General features: G+C 43.5%; 1 protein-coding gene across 15 annotated transcripts in view; it reads left to right on the forward strand.

Annotated features, from left to right (window-relative positions):
- The window catches only part of ORC1 (origin recognition complex subunit 1), a 38,758-nt gene extending 21,687 nt beyond the window's left edge, over positions 1–17,071 (forward strand). For 14 of the 15 annotated variants that reach the window (XM_035251483.3, XM_078331820.1, XM_078331814.1 and 11 more), the window contains 11 exons: positions 1,809–1,913; positions 2,473–2,668; positions 5,079–5,179; positions 5,763–5,864; positions 6,295–6,466; positions 7,073–7,180; positions 7,445–7,594; positions 8,921–9,040; positions 14,344–14,513; positions 15,050–15,137; positions 16,509–17,071. In XM_035251483.3, coding sequence (XP_035107374.2) covers positions 1,809–1,913; positions 2,473–2,668; positions 5,079–5,179; positions 5,763–5,864; positions 6,295–6,466; positions 7,073–7,180; positions 7,445–7,594; positions 8,921–9,040; positions 14,344–14,513; positions 15,050–15,137; positions 16,509–16,703 — 1,507 coding nt within the window. In that variant the 3' untranslated portion in view covers positions 16,704–17,071. The remainder of the gene's footprint in view (positions 1–1,808; positions 1,914–2,472; positions 2,669–5,078; positions 5,180–5,762; positions 5,865–6,294; positions 6,467–7,072; positions 7,181–7,444; positions 7,595–8,920; positions 9,041–14,343; positions 14,514–15,049; positions 15,138–16,508) is intronic. The other variant, XM_078331818.1, reaches the window with a different exon arrangement.
- The last annotated feature ends 2,877 nt before the right edge of the window (positions 17,072–19,948 follow it).

Below are 19,948 nucleotides of genomic sequence, written 5' to 3' on the forward strand. Positions count from 1 at the left end.
TTTTTGTATAAGATGAGAGGAGGGTCCAGTTTCATTCTCCCTTTTCTTTTCTTTTTTTTTTTTTGAGACGGGGTTTTGCTCTTGTTGTCCAGGCTGGGGTGCAGTGGTGCAATCTCAGATCACTGCAACCTCCACCTCCCAGATAAAAGCAATTCTCCTGCCTCAGCCTCCCGAGTAGCTGGATTACAGGCGCTGCCACAATGCCCAGCTAATTTTTTGTATTTTTAGTGGAGATAGAGTTTCACAGTGTTGGCCAGGCTGGTCTCAAACTCCTGAAATCAGGTGATCCACCCACCTCAGCCTCCCAAAGTGCTGGGATTACAGGTGTGAGCCACCACACCTGGCCCTAGTTTCATTCTTCTACATGTGGTATGCCAGTTGTTCCAGCACTATTTGTTAAATATGGTGGCCTTTTCCCACTTTATGTTTTTGTTTGCTTTGTCAAAGATCAGTTACCTCTAAGTATTTGGCTTTACTTCTGGGTTCTCTATTCTGTTCCTTTGGTCTACATGCCTGTTTTTATACCAGTACTGTGCTGCTTTGGTAACTATATCCTTGAAGTTATAGTTGGAAGTCAAGTAATGTGATGCCTCCAGATTTTTCTTTTTGCTTTGTATTTCTTTGTCTATGCAGGCTTTTTGTTGTTGTTCCATGTGAATTTTAGGATTGTTTTTTCTAGTTCTATGAAGAATGATGATGGTATTTTGATGGGAATCACATTAAATCTATAGATTGCCTTTGGCAGTGTGGTCATTTACACAATATCGATTCTACCCATCCATGAACATGGGATGTGTTTCCATTTGTTTGTGTCATGTATGATTTATTTCAGCAATGTATCAGATTTTTAAATGAGTCTTTAGGGTGTTTTTTGTTTTTTTGTATTTTTGAGATGGTATTTTGTTCTTATTGCCCAGGCTGGAGTGAAATGGCACAATCTCTGCTCACCACAACCTCCACCTCCTGGGTTCATGCATACTCCTGCCTCAGTCTCCCAAGAAGTTGGGACTCCGGGCATGTGTCACCACACCTGGCTAATTTTTTGTATTTTTTAGTAGAGACAAGGTTTCACTGTGTTAGCCAGGATAGTTTTGATCTCCTGACCTCGTGATCCACTCACCTCGGCCTCCCAGAGTGCCTGGATTACAGGTGTGAGCCACCACACCCAGCATCTTCAGGGTTTTCTAGATATATGATCATATCAGTGGTGAACAGTAACAGTTTGACTTACTTTAATTGGGATATCCTTTAGTTCTTTCTCTTGACTTATTGCTCTGGCTAGGACTTGTTTTTTAACTGGAGACTATTCTCAAATACATACTGTAGAAAAAAGATAAAGCATTTAGAACAAACTTTGCTGTGCAAATAAATATGTGACAAGCCAGAAGTTACAAATTGTACTATTTGCAACCTAGAAACTTAAGCACCTGGTCCATAATAGGTTGCTTAGTAAATGCTTTATATTGAATATATAGCTGCAGTTTCTGCTGACCTTGAGCCTGTGTGAACAGTAAATTCATACATGCATCAGAAACAAAAAGACATTCACCTCGGCCTGGGAGTAGTATATTTTGGTCTCTAGTTGGGGAGGTGTGAATCTGATTTGAATTAGCTTAAGGCAGACTTTGAACTTGAGGTTTGAGTCAAGCTTCAATTATAAACTTTTAAGCAAAAAGAAAGTTTTGCTCTTTTCAAAGTAGATATAAAAAGACTAGGAGCCAATCAGGCCGCTTGACTATCTTCTAGTACTTGCTACAGATCTCTAGTATCCAAAACGCTTCTTGTGACCTAGCTATGATTTCTTGCAGGGATGCAAAAGAAGCAGAAACTCAGAATGAAGCCACCTCTACTCCCCATCGTGTCCGCAGAAAGAGTTCTCTCTTGACTATGAACCGGATTAGGCGGCAGCTCCGGTAAGACTACTCCTTGGCAGGCAGAGAAACATTGCTACCATCTCTGATCTCTATAATCTTATCTCTTAAAGCATCTTTGCCAATCCATTGACATTGACCTTTTACCTAGCATGTCTGGGATTATGTTAGGTTTCAAATAATTGTATTAGTTGGAAGGGCCAAGAAATACTTCCTGGGCTTAGGTGGCTCCCATCCCTAATCATTGTGTCCAGCAAGACTGGTGGTGGGGTAGGGTACTTAAGAGCATGAACCTGGATTCTGACAGACCTGGATTTGAACCTGGGCTTTGTCATTTACTATCTGTGTAACCTTGGGAAGGCAACTCTACCTTGCTAAGCCTGAAACTCCTCATCTACAAAATGTAATAATATACATGTCACAAAGTTGTTGAGGGGTTTAACGGGATAATATAAAAAATGGTCATAACAGACTGTCTCAGTAGCAAGCACTCATGTTGCCTGGTCACAGGAGAGACCCTACAATACATGTAATCCACACTGACATTATGGAGTTCTTCTTATTTAGACTGAGTGTCAGAAAATATATCCCCACCATTCAGGTTTTTAGGTAATAGTAAAAGTGACCAAGAAGAGAAAGAGATTCTACCAGCAGCAGAGATTTCAGACTCTAGCAGTGAAGACGAGGAGGCTTCCATACCACCCCTTCCAAGGAGAACACCCAGAACTGTGTCCAGGAACCTGCAATCTTCTTTGAAGTCATCCTTAAAGACCCCAACGAAGATGCCAAAGAAAAGAGTAAGGTTCTTCTAGGTTTATTTTCCACTGAAGCATCCCTCTCTTAGTTTAAAAATTACAAATGCTGAGGTCACAGGTTAGTAACACCTGTAATCTGAGGACAGGTCTGTTATATTCAAAGCTATTCCTTGTGGAATATTCATTGAGAAAAGGACCTAAGTGAACACTAGGACTGAAAGCGAATCTAGTAGAGAGTGATTTTTGAGTTAAGCTCCTTTTGTGGTACAGAATCAGATGGCCAAGAACCGAACTCCCAAACGGAAGTACAAGACCCACTCCTCTCTGCATTTCCATGGAGCACTGGCAGAGTGGGTATCGTATCGTATGTCTGGCCTCTGAGCCATAGTGTTAGTTTTGTTGTCCCTCTTGATACACCTGAGAAACTGAGTGCTGCCTACATATTGGTAACAAATTGTTCTGCAGCAAGATGGAAGGAGATCAATAGACATCTTTTCTGCTTCCTGTGGAACTTTAGCAGAATGCCGAAAAGATATTCAGACCAGGGTCTTCTCATCTTCAAGTGGGCTTGAGAAATGTTTGAATTAAGGTTAAATTGATGGTGCATCTTATTCTTTGGAATGATATTAAGAAATCTTAATTAGAAGACTCTGTAAAACTGATGTCCACTCTTCCATATGAAGATGTGATTGGGTTTGGGTTGAAATCAAAGAAACTGCAGGGTACAGTGGTTCACGCCTGTAATACCAACACGTACAATCCCAACACCTGTAATACAGCCAAGGTGAGCAGATCAGTTGAGGTCAGGAGTTCAAGACCAGCCTGGCCAACAATGGCAAAACCTGTCACTGCTGAAAATACAAACTTAGCTGGACATGGTGGCAGGCGCCTGTAATCCCAGCTATTCTGGAGGCTGAGGTGGTAGAATCACTTGAACCTGGGAGGCGGAGGTTTCAGTGAGCTGAGATCACACCACAGCACTCCAGCCTGGGCGACAGAGTAAGACTCTGTCTCAAGAAAAAAGAAAAATCTCTAAGGAAAGGAATCCAGTAGATAAGCAGTCCCCAGCCTTTTTGGCACCAGAGATTCCTTTCATGGAAGATGAATTTTCTACCGATAGCAAGGGGGTGGGGGGGGATGGTTTCAGGATGAAATTGTTCTATCCCAGATCATCAGGCATTAGATTTTCATAAGGAGCATGCAGCCTAGATCCCCTGCACGCAAAATTCACAATAGGGTTTGCACTCCTATGAGAATCTAATGCCTCTGCTGCTCTGACAAGAGGCAGAGCTTAGGTGGTAATGCCCATTTGCCGCCACTTATCTCCTTCTGTGTGTCCTGGTTCCTAACAGGCCTCTGGTTTGATTGTGTCTTGTGGCTCCCACCCAAAATTAGGAATATAGGGCATTGGCTACCTTCAGCATAAATGTAAAGACTTTTTTTTTTTTTTAGACAGGGTCTTGCTCTGCCTGTTGCCCAGGCTAGAGTGCAGTGGTGCAATCTCAATTCACTCCAGCCTCAATCTCCTGGACTCAAGTGATCCTTCTACCTCAGCCTCCCGAGTAGCTGGGACTACAGGCATGTGCCATCATGCCTTGCTAATTTAGAGGGGGCTTTCACCTCTGTGTTGCCCAGGCTGGTCTTAAACTCTTGAGTTTAAGCAGTCTTCCTACCTCGGCTTCCCAAAGTGCTGGGATTACAGGCATGAGTCACTGCACCACCCTGTAAAGCCTTTTAAACAGAGTTTAAGTGCTTTCTGCCTCAGGAGGAAGTGGGGAGATTGTTCTCTCTCTAGCCAGGCTAAAGGCAAAGGGTGGGTAGAGTAAAATGACCCATAGAAGGGAATGCTGAGTAGAAATACATGAAGATGAGTATAGCAGCAGCAAGCCTGCTCTAGAAAGCCATGACCAAGGAAGGAGATAGAGGGCTGTTAGACTAGACTAAACAGTGACCTTGGAGTGGAAAAATCTACCAAGGTTTCTCCAAGTCCTGCACTGTGGGCCATGGAAGTCCTGGGCTGACACTTGACTATGTCTTCAAATAAGCCCAGAGAAAGATCTAATGAATCAAACCTAGTTTATGTCTCCTCTTCTACTCTGTATTCGGGCAGAGTAGTTAGGGTTTCTTAAACATTTCTTGTCTTTCAAGATAATATTTTACTTTTAAATAGTATTTAATCCAAACTTCTATTAATTCTTTCATCAGACTGACATTGTTATAAATCCTGATACTATATATAAATTAGAAAAAAGAAACTGTTTGGATGATGAACAAAGTTTATGCAATGTGAGGTGAGAGAGGGAGAGTCATGGTTCTTTATATAGGAAGGAACTAAGGGGGAATTCACCACCTCTCTTCCTTTTATCAGATCAGCGCAAATCACATTTGCTGGTGTGTCCTAGATGGTGTTTTGCTTTTTCCTTCTGAAATATGTTCTTTGTTTTGAATACAGCCCAAGCCTAGAACAACACCATGTTGTGCCACTCCTCAGATCCGTAGTCGAATCCTGGCTGCCCAGGAGCCAGCCAGCGTGCTGGAGAAAGCCCGGCTGAGGTACTGCTGCTCTTGGTCCCCTTTCAGAGAGGCATGAACAATGGGGCATCTGCTTTCATTCACGTAAAATGAGAGTGATGAACAGTCACTGGTCTACCTAATAAACATAGATAGATACACTCTGTGTCTATACTTTTACCTATCGAGGTAAAGTGAATGTGTATATTTAGAAAAAAGAAACCTCTCAAGCAGCATCTAGGTGAGCCAATGTGGACAGGCCCTGAGAGGACTGACCTTCCCATCAACTACCATCATTTCTGCAGGAATAGAATATGATTAGTCAGGACAGGGCCTCTTGGTTATGGTGCTCTTCAGAACCATATGGAGACTTTTCAAAATGTATAAATCTGGATCTCCTGTGGAATGAGGTCCACCCATGTAATTTGGATAGAGAAACAGAGGCCAAGGATTTTGAGGCGAAATGGAGGGATTTGAGAATGGATGTATTCTCTGGCATTTGAGATTGAATTTTCATGTAGAAACCATAGACAAGAAACCGTAATCATTTTCTATTGACTAATGAGTAAATGGTTGGGGAATGTTCCTAAAGTATTCCTTTTCTCCCATTTACCATCAATGGTAGGCTGCACGTTTCTGCTGTACCTGAGTCTCTTCCCTGTCGGGAACAGGAATTCCAAGATATCTACAACTTTGTGGAAAGCAAACTCCTTGACCATACCGGAGGGTGAGTCATGTAAGACAGGCAGGTTAGTTTGGAGAATAAGGCTCCTGCTAGTAGAATGCCTTGGGTGTTACAGTTCAGCCACACAGGCTTTCTCCAGTGTCAGCAGAATAGATCAAATCATTGCTAAAGCCTAAAACTTCTGAAGTATTTTTGCCAAAGTAATTCCATAGGAACAGGAATGTTGCCTTTCAAAAAGAAAGAAACTGGCCTTCTTTGAGTAGGCAGTTTGCATGCAGCATTGCTTGTGAAATGAATGATTCAATATAAGCAGGTCCTACTCTGACCAGCTTCCAAGGATGGTCCTCACTGCCTCCACCTCCACATTTTAAGGGCCTCAGTCCTTCCCTCAGTGTAATTCCCACACTCCTCACTGATTAGAGTGCAGTGGCTGGCTAAGACCTACCCCATGGGTTTTCCCTTCCTGCTGTAGGTGCATGTACATTTCTGGTGTCCCTGGGACAGGAAAGACTGCTACTGTGCATGAGGTGATACGCTGCCTGCAGCAGGCAGCCCAAGCCAATGATGTTCCTCCCTTTCACTACATTGAGGTCAATGGCATGAAGCTGACAGAGCCCCACCAAGTCTATGTGCAAATCTTGCAGGTAAGCAGAACTGTTTAGGCTTTTTGGAAATACAGTTTCTTAGTGGCACATGAAAAAGGAAAGAGTTAATTTTCTGTATATTGCATATTCATAATATGACAGGCATTGTCCTTTCTGTAGAGGTAGCAAGGGCAAGGAAGGCAGAATTCTTACCCTCAAGGACTTCAAAGTCTATAAGCTGGATAATGACTGCAAGCCAGGAAGCCAGTCCTTATCCACATGGTGAAAACTGAGCTCACAGGTAGCAGTGTGAAAACATGGAAAAGGGGTCCATGGCAGCCCAGAGGTTGAGCCTTGCTCTTTTATTCATGGGTTGTTATTTTGGGGCAAGTAACATCCAGTTATAGAATTATGTAATCGTGATTTTAAGGGGGCTTCTGGTCCAGCCCATGACTCATTTGCATTTCAAAATCATATACTTTTTTTATCTTCTCTTTTGGTGCCTTCTCTTGTCCTTCCAAGTTCAGGTTGAGACTAGAGTGGGAGGCAGAATATAGGATTCTGAAGTCCTCAGGCTAAATGCCTCCCTCTGTTTACAGATTTAACTTTACGCTCAGAGGTGTAAGAGCCTTACAGTTCCTCACAATTGTGTTTCCCCTAATGCAGAAGCTGACGGGCCAAAAAGCAACAGCCAGCCACGCGGCAGAACTGCTGGCAAAGCGATTCTGCACTCGAGGGTCTCCTCAGGACACCACCGTCCTGCTTGTGGATGAGGTAAGGTGCCCATGGGAGGACAGAAGAAATGGGGCTGTGTTTATGTTTCAGGAGCAAGTACTGGGTAGTGGGGAGGAAAGTCCTAGCTCCCTTCTGCATTCCTCTGAGTCCATGTTCTGGTGCTGAGAGGCATGTGTCAATGGACTGCCTTGCTGCGGTGGTGCTGTGACCTGGGAAACATGCAGACCTAAACATAGGTCTTCATTCTGAAGCCCAGCTCAGTCTCAGTGATTGACGGTGCACCTCTCTCCTTTTCCCTGGCAGCTTGACCTTCTGTGGACTCACAAACAAGACGTAATGTACAATCTCTTTGACTGGCCCACTCAAAAGAAAGCCCGGCTTGTGGTCCTTGCCATTGCCAACACAATGGACCTGCCAGAGCGAATCATGATGAACCGGGTGTCCAGCCGACTGGTAAGTTCTAGGGCAGTTCCCCTGCTGTTTTTTTTTTTTTTTTTTTGAGACGGAGTTTCACTCTTGTTACCCAGGCTGGAGTGCAATGGCGCGATCTCGGCTCACCGCAACCTCTGCCTCCTGGGTTCAGGCAATTTTTCTGCCTCAACCTCCTGAGTAGCTGGGATTACAGGCACATGCCACCATGCCCAGCTAATTTTTCGTATTTTTAGTAGAGACAGGGTTTCACCTTGTTGACCAGGATGGTCTCAATCTCTTGACCTCGGGATCCACCCGCCTCGGCCTCCCAAAGTGCTGGGATTATAGGCGTGAGCCACCACGCCCGGCCCCATGCTGTTCTTACAGATCTGTAAGCTTGACCAGGAGGTTCTGCCAAAATGGGCCAGGTGCAGTGAGTGGGTCATGCTTGTAAACCCAGAACTTTGGGAGGCTGAGGTAGGTGGATCACTTGAGGTCAGGAGTTCAAGACCAGCCTGGCCAACATGGTGAAACCCCATGTCTACTAAAAATACAAAAAATAGCCGGGTGTGCTGGTGCATGCCCGTAATCCCAGTTGCTTAAGAAGCTGAGGCAGGATACTCACTTGAACCCTGGAGGCAGAGGTTGCAGTGAGCTGAGATTGCACCACTACACCAGCCTGGGCAAGAGAGCAAGACTGTCTCAAAAACAAAAGTACTGCAAAAATGAAAACTAAAATAAATGGGGAAATTAAGAAATGTGATTTCTGCAATGCTTGTAGTTTCTAGGTTGAAGAGGAATGTATCACCATTGCATGATTTTCTGCAAACATCCTATCTTAGTGTTCGGCTACCTGTGCACTTTTAAACTGCACCCAGCCCTGGAGGTTTAATTAATTTGACAAATGTTTTAGCACTTACAACCTGCCAGGCAGCGTTAGGTGCTTGGAATAGCGCAATAAACCAGGTGAACTCAATGTCTGTCCTCATGGGCCTTGCAGTTCATCAGGAAGCACACCAAGAAATCATGAAGAGCCTGGTAAGTGAAGCCAGGTGCGGTGACAATGCGTAGCAGAGATCTGAAGATCCTCTCACTCACTTCAATTAAAGCACCTCAGCTTTTATCTACTTCCAAATGATTCTTATAGAATCAAAGGTCCTTAAGAGAAACGAAAAAATAGTTTGAGAACTACTGCCCTACAGGGCACCACTAGCCATTGTCAGTGAAGAGTGGTTGAAGGCCATGGTTGTCTAGGTATGAAATGTGTAAATTGTTATATGAGACTTGGTAATCGGGTTTGGTGACTTTCCACCCGGATAATCAATGGGCAATCAACGAACTTATTCCTCTGTCGTTTTGGCTTCCCAGGGTCTTACCAGGATGTCCTTCCAGCCCTATACATATAGTCAGCTGCAGCAGATCCTAAGGTCCCGGCTCAGACATCTAAAGGCCTTTGAGGATGATGCCATCCAGCTGGTAGCCAGGAAGGTAAGTCACCAGCTGCACCCATAAATCAGTCAGCACATCTTTGCTGAGTACCTGCTGGGTATGAGGTCCTATGCTGGGTGCTCTGAGGATGGAGAGAAATTTAGAAAGTCCTGTAAAAATATCAAAAAAGAGAGACAGATTCTGAGAAATTCCTTAGCCTTTTTATTTTATGATTGATTAGAGGGCCATAAGTATTGTGGGTTTATATGCAAACTAACATGAATTGATTCAGAGAGCAAGCAGTTTTGCATAATGAAAGGGGCAATATAGTCAGGTGGACAAACCTGGTTTAAATTCTGGCTCTAATGCTTAGTAGGTATGCAGAAGGCTGTAGGAAAGTTACTTAAAAATTTCCTGAGCCTCAGTTTTCTTCTCTGAAGAATGGGAGTACTCACCTCATAGGGTCATTGTGAACATTTAACAAGATCATGTCTATAGCATGTCCCAGTAAGGCACACACTCCATGCTAGATAGGAGGTATTGGATGCACCTCCCCTCCAAGTCTACTAGGAGAATGCCCCCTGAGAGTTCACAACAGACTAGTCTCCCCAGCTACTGAGGAAGAAAGTGGGTTAAATGTCTACCTCAAGCTGAAACAAAGAAAGAAGCCATGCATCTACAAGTATTTCAGCACATAAAAGAATTATAAACCTTTTTCTAGTTTCCTCTTGCTGACACACTCCTCACCCTGAATGGCTGTAGCAGCAGCACATGACTACTGATTGGAGCTGGCTACTGTATTAGGGACTAGGGTGAGAGATGAGCCCACTTTGTGCCTTTCTCCAAGCTTTCCTTTCCAGGAAAGATCCTCAAAGTTATCTAGGCATTTTGTGGGTAGAATTGTTCACTTTTGCTCTTATGCATAATGTAAGAGGCTCTTTCTTTTCTACGAATGATCCTTTTTTTATGCCTTTTTTGTTTTTTTAGAAAGAGTCACTCTGTCACCCAGGCTGGATGGAGTGCAATGTTGCATCTTGGCTCACTGCTCATTGTAATGGAGGGGTAATCTCTAGAGCAAAGAGTTTGATAGATTATGTACAAATTGCCAAGGCCCCAGCTTTTTGACAGAGCCTCCCTCAGTGGCCGTATGTACACCCAGCAGTATGAAATAGAGGAAGGATCTAGGACAAAGGTCAGCAAGCTTTTTCTTAAAGGGCTATGTAGAAAATGTTTTAGGCTTTGCAGTCCAGAATCAGCCATAAAAAACTCTGTCACAGCAACTCATCTTTGCCTTTGCATAGTCACAAACAATATATGAATTAATGAGCATAACTATGTTCCGGTAAAACCTTATTTGTTTATTTATTTACTTACTTACTTATTTATTTTGAAAGAGAGTCTCACTGAGTACAATGGCGCAATCTTGGCTTACTGCAACCTTCACCTCCTGGGTTCCAGCAGTTCTCCTCCCTTGGCTTCCCAAGTAGCTGGGATTACAGGCATGTGCCAACACTCTCAGCTACTTTTGTATTTTTAGTAGAGATGGGGTTTCACTATGTTGCCCAGGCTGGTCTCGAGCTCCTGACCTCAGGTGATCCACCTACCTCGGCCTCCCAAAGTGCTGGAATTACAACCAGTACAACTATTTATAAAAACAGGTGGTGGGCCACACTTTGTTGTTTCCTTATCTAAGGCATCTTTTTTTTTTTGAGACGGAGTTTCGCTCTTGTTACCCAGGCTGGAGTGCAATGGCGCGATCTCGGCTCACCGCAACCTCCGCCTCCTGGGTTCAGGCAATTCTCCTGCCTCAGCCTCCTGAATAGCCAGGATTACAGGCACACGCCACCATGCCCAGCTAATTTTTTGTATTTTTAGTAGAGACGGGGTTTCACCATGTTGACCAGGTTGGTCTCGATCTCTTGACCTCGTGATCCACCCGCCTCGGCCTCCCAAAGTGCTGGGATTACAGGCTTGAGCCACCGCGCCCGGCCTTATCCAAGGCATCTTAAAGTTAATTTCTTAACAGTCTCAATTTTTTTTTTTTTTTTTTTTTTTGAGATGGAGTCTTGCTCTGTCGCCCTAGCTGGAGTGCAGTGGCACAATCTTGGCTCATTGCAACCTCTGCCTCCTGGGTTCAAGCAATTTGCCTGCCTCAGCCTCCCAGGTAGCCGGATTACAGGCATGTGCCACCATGCCCAACTAATTTTTTATATTTTTAGTAGAGACAGGGTTTCCCCATGTTAGCCAGGATGGTCTCCATCTCCTGAACTCATGATCCACCCTCCTTGGCCTCCCAAAGTTCTAGGATTACAGGTATGAGCCACCTCGCCCAGCCAGAATTTTGGGGTTTTTTATTTTAATTTAATTTTGTTTATTTAATTTTTGAGACAGAGTCTCACTCTGTTGCCCAGGCTAGAGTGCAGTGGCGCAATCTTGGCTCACTGCAACCTCCACTTTCTGGGTTCAAGTGATAGGATTTTCCTGCTTCAGCCTCCTGAGTAGCTGGGATTACAGGCATGCACCACCATGCCCAGCTAATTTTGTATTTTTCTTAGAGATGGGGTTTCACCATTTTGGTTAGGCTGGTCTTGAACTTCTGACCTCGTGATCCCTCCCAAAGCACTGGGATTACAGGCATGAGCCACCATACCTGGTCGAATCTGTTTTATATTCTCTTTCTTACAATTATGATATCTGAAGTCTTTAGGGGTCCGATTCTGTTATCCATTGATTCTGCTGGTTCCCATGCATATATGACCTTGCTTTCTTGTTTTTGTGTCTTGATTTTTATTTTATTTTTACTATATGCATGGGATTCAGAATGCTCCTTTATTTGAGAATTAATTGGGGCCTGGGTTGAAGTTGAATTCATTAAAATAAATTTTTTTCTGTTATCTAGAGGCACTACCAACTGTTACCATTTTTAAAATACAATTCTCCGCTTGAGGATTGTAGGAAAGACAACATAAATTTGGGCTACAAATCCAAGTAAGGGCTTACAGTTGTGAAAACTCAGGGGACTGTCCAGGTGAGATGGCTCATGCCTGTAATCCCAGCACTTCGGGAGGTCAAGGTGAGAGGATCACTTGAGCCCGGGAGTTTGAGACCAGCCTGGGCAATATATTAAAACCCCATCTCTATAGAAAATTTAAAAATTAGCCCAATGAGGCCAGGCACAGTGGCTCATGCCAGTAATCCTAGCATTTTGGGAGGTCGAGGCAGGTGGATTGCCTGAGTTTAGGAGTTCTTAACCAGCCTGGGCATCATGGTGAAACACCCTATCTCCACTAAAATACAGAAACTTAGCCGGGCATGGCGGCGTCCACCTGTAGTCTCAGCTACTATGGAGGCTGAGGCAAGAGAATTGCTTGAACCTGGGAGGCAGAGGTTGTGGTGAGCAGAGATCATGCCACTGGATGCTGGTGTGGGTAACAGAGCGAGACTTTATCTCAAAAAAATAAATAAATTAGCCCAGTGCGATGGCATGTGCCCATAGCTGCAGCTACTTAGGAGGCTGAGGTGGGAGGATTGCTTGAGCCTAAGAGATTGAGGCTGCAGTGAGCCATGATCACACCACTGCACTCCAGTCTCTCTCAAACAAACAAAAAGAAAAACTTGGCTGGACATAGGGCTTACGCCTGTAATCCCAGCACTTTGGGAGGCCGAGGCAGGTGGATCACCTGAGGTTAGGAGTTTGAGACCAGCCTGGCCAACTAGTGAAACCGTGTCTCTACTAAAAATACAGAAATTAGCCGGGAATGTTGGTACATGCCTGTAATCCTAGCTACTCAGGAGGCTGAGGCAGGAAAATTGCTTGAACCCAGGAGTTGGAGGTTATAGTGAGCCAAGATTGTACCATTGCACTCCAGCCTGGGCAACAAGAGCAAAACTCCATCTCAAAAAAAAAAGCAAGTTTTTTTTTTTTGTGCCCTATACCACCTAGCACCAAAGTTAAAGCAGGCGGTTTCCTCTGCCATCCCTTCTGCATGATTTGTCTCACTCAGCTTGTACTGAGGCTGTAGTGGAGGTCAGGTGCATGGCAGGGATGTCCTGTTAGGTTCCATGTTGGCTGGGCCTCAGCTTTTTTGTGTGTCTCCCTTGCCCCACCAGCAGCCCGAAGGGATGCATAAGGTCATCAAAGCTCACCGACACCCTTGGGGTCAAACTGGTTTAGATGTTTCCTTACCTCCCAGAGTTCTCCTTTCACGATGTCCTGAGGCCCCTTCAGTAGTTCTTGAGTCCCTACTATTTACCACAAGGTGCCTCTTCACAGGCTATACAGGTGGTGATGGGAGGGCAGGAGAACTGATGAAGCAGGAAGGTCTACAGGACACCCTAACCAGTTTAATGTGCGGGATTAGAGGAAGGGAAAAATATAAGCCAATAGTCATGTTTCTGCCTTGAGTTACTTGAAAAGTGATTTTTGGTTTTTTTGAGACATAGAGTCTAGGTTTGTCACCTAGGTTGGAGTGCAGTGGCGTGATTTTGGCTCACTGCATCCTCCGTCTCCTGGGTACAAATGATTCTTCTGCCTCAGCCTCCCCAGTAGCTGGGATTACAGGCACGTGCCACCACACCTGGCTAATTTTTATATTTTTAGTATACTGAGATTGGGTTTCACCATATTGGTCAGGCTGGTCTTGAACTCCTGATCTCAAGTGATCCACCTGCGTAGGCCTCCCAAAGTTCTGGGATTACAGGCATGACCCACTCTGCCTGGCCCTGGCTAATTTTTGTGTTTTTAGCAGAAATGGGGTTTTACCATGTTGGCCAGGCTGGTCTTGAACTCCGGAGGTAACCTCAGGTTACCTTAGGTAACCGCAGCCTCCCAAAGTTCTGGGATTACAGGTGTGAGCCACCGCACCCAGCCCCTTCCTCCATTCTTGATTCTGGGCCTCTTAGCCATTAACCAAGCCGATTCCAAATTCACCATGTGCTGTAAGGGGGGCTGGGCTATGGCTTTACCTCCAGATATGCTCCACTCCAGCCTCTTGGCTTTGGCTGGCTCCTTCTGGGGGCACACGTCTCTCTCTATGCAAGGAGTGAGAACTCTGTTTCCAGATGCTTCAGTAATAATCTTGAACTAAGGGTCTCTGTTTTTAAACTTCATTTCATGAATGGTAAAGCTGAGAATCTCTGCATTGTCCACTGTGGAGTTAACTGTAAAACCAAGACAGAGGTTTGGACTAGAGTACAATATAATAATTCATTTATATTCTTCCTCACGGTTCCGTGCCAGGACTAAGCACTAACTTTAGGCTTACATCCATTGCCATCACTGCCTTTTCTTTTTAGTTGAACACAGAATCTGTTGGTTCTTCTGGGCTAAGGTGGCCTCAGGAATAAAATATTGCCTATCATAGGTAGCAGCACTCTCTGGAGATGCGCGACGCTGCCTGGACATCTGCAGGCGTGCCACAGAGATCTGTGAGTTCTCCCAGCAGAAGCCTAACTCCCCTGGCCTGGTTACCATAGCCCACTCAATGGAAGCTGTTGATGAGATGTTTTCGTCATCATACATCACGGCCATCAAGTAAGATGCTCCACTTCCTGAGCCTTCCTGAAGGCTGTGGAAACATGTTTCCCTTTCCCAGCTTTTACTCATTCAACCTGCACTTACTGATAACACAGGTCTTTTTTGTAGGGACATTGTCTAGTCTGGGAGAAAGAAATATAACCCTAGGATAATAGAATATTTGCCACTTATTGAGCTGTATTATAGGTGTTTAGGGTGTAAAAGTGCTAAGATAGGAACAGGGAAAAAAAAGGAAGCAGCTACTTTTCTCAACACTGAGTGATGCGCTCAGCTTATGAAATGAGGGCATGGGTATTTCTGAGTGATGAAGATATTTCCAGACGTTGTTGCTATGTTTCCTCACTTCCAGAATGACATTTTCTATATCAGTTTGAGAGTTTGGGGGTCAGAGGGAACCTTACCAAATAATATAGGAAAAAGTATTTTCCAGATTTTCTCTCATTTCTAAAGACACAGAAAAGCTTTCTTTGGCTTTCCTCTGGGGTAGGGTTACAGCCACTAACAAAAACTCACATCTTCTCGTTTCCTTTAAGAAATTCCTCCATTCTGGAACAGGGCTTCCTGAGAGCCATCCTTGCAGAGTTCCATCGATCAGGACTAGAGGAAGCCACATTTCAACAGGTGATCTCCTCTTTTCAAATCCTAGATTCTGGACTTGTGCTTTTAAAATATGTGGAAATTTCTTTAATGTACAACAGTTTGTCTATTTTGTGCCACCTTGAGTATGTGAAAGAATGTCAGACCAGCACCTATTTTAATGTGACATTTTATTGAGTTGCATGAGAAGAGACCTTTAGCAACTGGTTTCTGCAAGTAAGATGGAAGGCCTACTATGTGCCAGACACTGTTCAAGGAATGAGATGAGCAAGCCAAATTTATTCCCCAATACAGCTTATGTTGTAGTGGAGCCAAGGCTTTCAGAATGAGGCCATATTTGAGAACAAATCACAGATGAGTCTAATCACGTCATTGGCATAGGTCAATTAGATCAAATTAGAGGAATCATTAAGGCCTGTGCCTTGTTAGTTTACTTAAGACTGGTATCCCTAGGTAATTGGCAGCCTTGGAAGATGAATTGCTAAAGGTGTTTACGAGTGTGTACAAGTCAGGAAAATATTTTCCTTTCAGTTACTTATTTATTGGGCTGGTTATAAATTCTTATTTAAAATTTTAGCTACTAGTCATGTTTTGGCGATTACTATTCTCCTCCTAGAGTCTGAGATAGCTCTTCTGCAGAGAGTGACTTTCATTTTAGTTTGCAAATATTTCCTGAACATCTGCAGTGTGCCATTAACTGTGATAGATCCTTGAACTCTGAGCTGATTTGGTTAATTTAACATCCCTGTTCCTAACAAGCTCCTGGTCTTGGGGCTGGGGGCAGGCAGATGGACGCATAGTTATTTAGAATGGAAAGTGACCAGAAATGCTTCAGACTTCCCTGACCCAGTGGGGAACATTAGGGTAGGAATTTCTGTTTCCAGCTATCCTCCTGCCTCCCTTTATTTCTTTATTCAGTTTTCTCTCTGGGCCTTTGTGCTTTTCCAAGGTTCATGCCTTGGCATTTGCTCACTGATAAGGAAAGGGGCCTTGTAGCAAAATTTGACTTGAATTTTGACAATCTCAATTGTGGAACTCTAGGACTATTTGTATAACCAGCGAGTTACTAGTCATTTTATATCCATTAACTCATAAGGGATGTACATTAAATTTTGTAGATAAAATTGAAGCTCAAAGAGTGCAATAACTTGCCCAGGGTTATATATTTTAGGCAAATGGTAGAACCATGATTCAGGCCTATAGTTTTCTGATTCCAAGGCTAGCATTCCATTCTGCTTCTGCATTTGTACCACTGGAGCACCCACTGATGCCTTCTGGAGTGTTTGATATCCTGGGTGCCATGTGTCTGATTTTCCCAAACCAAGAAAGAAATGAAAAAGAAAAAGCCCCAGGATTGTATTTCCTCTTAACCTTTGCCTTACTATTTGTGTCTAGATATACAGTCAACATGTGGCACTGTGCAGAATGGAGGGGCTGCCGTACCCCACCATGTCGGAGACCATGGCTGTGTGTTCTCGCCTGGGCTCCTGTCGTCTCCTGCTTGTGGAACCCAGCAGGAATGACCTGCTCCTTCGGGTGCGGCTCAATGTCAGCCAGGACGACGTGCTGTATGCGCTGAAAGAGGAGTAAAGGGGCTTCATGGGGAGAAAGACTACGGTCTGCTGGGTTTTGTTTTTTGAGACAGGGTCTTGCTCTGTCGCCCAGGCTGAAGTGCAGTGGCACCATCCTGGCTCACTGCAGCCTTGACTTGCCAGGCTGAGATGATCCCCACACCTCAGCCTCCCAGGTAATTGAAACTACAGGCACATGCCCCCACGTTCAGCTAATTTTTTTGTATTTTTTGTAGAGACAGGGTTTCACCATGTTGCCCAGCTAGTCTACTCTTTTTAAAGATCTGATTTCGTTTTTGTAAGCGCATGGAATATTTGTAACAAAGTATATTGAATGGAAATGGCTCTCATGTATTTTGGAATTTTCCATTAAATAATTTGCTTTTTCCTGAGTGTTCATGAAGTTACTACATTATAATCATCACAAGCATCTGATTATGAAACCAAACTGTCCTTCATACAATAATTCCTCCATCTGACGTTTATTTCTGTTACTAGCCCTGCCATTTATTTAATGATAAGATATGTAAAATATAAGTATTCAGTTTACTTGTATCTACATAAACTAGTTCTGGGAGAGTATGCAAGAAACTGATTATACTGATTGCCTCTGGAAAGAATCAAATGGCCAGGGTTAGGGGTTAGAAGAGGACTTTTTACTGTATGTCATTATCTTAAGTTTCAAATAATATAAAACAAAGTTTAGTTTATAAAGAAGAAACTAAATTTTTAAAAACTACCTGAAATAATATCAATAATAAGTAATCTCTAGCCACAAGTAGCTAGAAAATGTAATTTTTACAAAGGTACCATTTACCATAAAACAAAACAAATCTTTAAATACAAAAGATTTCTATGTGACAGAAAATATAAGGTACTTGGGAATAAATTGATTTAATTATATATATATGTATGTATGTATGTATTTCTTTTCTTTTTTTCCCTCTGTCACCAAGGCTGGAGTGCTATAGTGGATCATAGCTCACTTCAGTATTCACCTCCTGGGCTCAAGTGATCCTCCTGCCTCAGCCTCCCAAGTAGCTGGGATTACAGGTGTGTGCCACCATGTCCAACTCTTAGGAATAAATCTAATAAAGAGGTCCAAATACTCTCTAGATAGAAATCAATTCTAATCAAAGTCTTGGCAAGGGTTCTTATATGACTTTTGCAGTTAATTCTAGTATTTATATGGAAACCAGCAACAGGACAATGGACATCTAAAACCTCATGAAGTACTGAAGCCAGGCGCGGTGGCTCATACCTGTAATCCCAACACTTTGGGAAGCCAAGGTGGGCGGATGCGCTGAAAGAAGAGTAAAGGGGCTTCACGAGGAAAAAGACTGTGGTCTGCTGGGTTTTGTTTTTTGAGAGAGTCTTGCTCTGTTGCCCAGGCTGGAGTGTAGTGGCAAGATCATGGCTCACTGCTCTCCTGAGGTCAGGAGTTCAAGACCAGCCTGACCAATATGGTTAAACCCCGCCTCCACTAAAAATACAAAAATTAGTTGAGGGTGCTAGCATCGCCTGTAGTCCCAGCTACTCGGGAGGCTGAGACGGGAGAATTGCTTAAACCCAGGAGGCAGAGGTTGCACCATTTGCACTCCAGCCAGGATGGCAGAGCAATACTCCGTCTCAAAAAAAATAAATAAAACCTCATTTGAGGTACTGAGACAAACAGCCTCACTCATGTACTAGTCCTGTCAGAAATGCTTGTCCTAAATCTATTGGTGAGGAAATTATCAGACAAATCTAAATTGAGGGAGAAATATTCTGCAAAACAAATGTTTCAGTCATTGAAAATACTAGTATCACAAGAAAAAACCATAAAACATGGAGGGGCTGGGCGCGGTGGCTCACGCCTGTAATCCCAGCACTTTGGGAGGCTGAGATGGGCGGATCATGAGGTCAGAAGATCAAGACCATCCTGGCCAACATGATGAAACCCCGTCTCTACTAAAATACAAAAAAAAAAAAAAATTAGCCAGCCATGGTGGTGCAAGCCTGTAGTCCCAGCTACTTGCGAGGCTGAGGCATGGGAATTGCTTGAACTTGGGTAGCAGAGGTTCCAGTAAGCCGAGATTGCACCACTGCACTCCAGCTTGGCAACAGAGGAAGACTTTGTCTAAAAAAAAAAAAAACCATAGAGGAGGAACTATTCTACACCGAAGAAGAATAGAGACATGAGAGCTAAATGCATTGTATAAACCTTGACTGGGTCCTGGATTTAGGAAATATAAACAGTTCTAAACATTATGAACTATATGTTAGACAATAGTCTTTTTAAGTGTTAAATTCCATGAGGGTGATAAATTTGTGATTATGTAGGAGAATGCTCTTGTTAGGAGATTCATAATGAAATATTTACAAGTGATATGTTATATCTGCAACTCATTCTCAAATCATTTAGCCGAAATATATATATTCACATATATAACTACATGTAATGGATTGAGGATCAATATCTGAATATTTTTAAAACTTCTGCAATGAAAAAGGAAAAATGGGCCAAGTGGAGTGGTTCACACCTGTAATCCCAGTACTTTTGGAGGCCAAGGCAGGTGGGCCACCTGAGGTCAGAAGTTTTAGAGCAGCCTAGCCAAAACCCCATCTATACTAAAAATACAAAAATTCCAGGGGTGGTGGTGTGCACCTGTAATCCCAGTTACTCAGGGAGGCTGAGGCAAGAGAATTGCTTGAACCCAGGAGGCGGAGGTTGCAGTGAGCTGAGATTGCACCACTGCACTCCAGCCTGGGCAACAGAGTGAGACTCCATCTCAGAAAATAAATAAAAAAGAAAGAAAAAATGGGTACCTAAGTCATCCAAAGAAGAAACACTAATGACCAAGAAAATGGAAACAATAAAAGAGGCATGCAAACCAAAACAATTTCACATCTATTAGAATACCTTTCTATGATTATACAGAACAACTGGAACCCAAACACCCTGCTGATGGGAGTGGAATGGCTTTTAAAGATGATTTGGTGAATCTTAGCCCAGGAAATGCAAGAAATTGTATGAGCCAGTGTATTAGTCTCCTCACACTGCTATGAAGAAATACTTGAGACTCAGTAATTTATAAAGAAAAGAGATTTAATTGACTTACAGTTCCACATGGCTGGGGACTCCTCAGGAAACTTACAATCAAGGCGAACCATATCTCTTCACAGGGCAACAGGAGAGAGAAAGTGCCAGCAGGAGAAATGCCAGATGCTTATAAAACCATCAGATCTCATGAAAATTCACTTATATCACAAGAACAGCATGGG

The sequence above is a fragment of the Callithrix jacchus genome, chromosome 7 (assembly GCF_049354715.1).
Source record: "Callithrix jacchus isolate 240 chromosome 7, calJac240_pri, whole genome shotgun sequence".
In the NCBI taxonomy this organism is placed as follows: domain Eukaryota; kingdom Metazoa; phylum Chordata; class Mammalia; order Primates; family Cebidae; genus Callithrix; species Callithrix jacchus.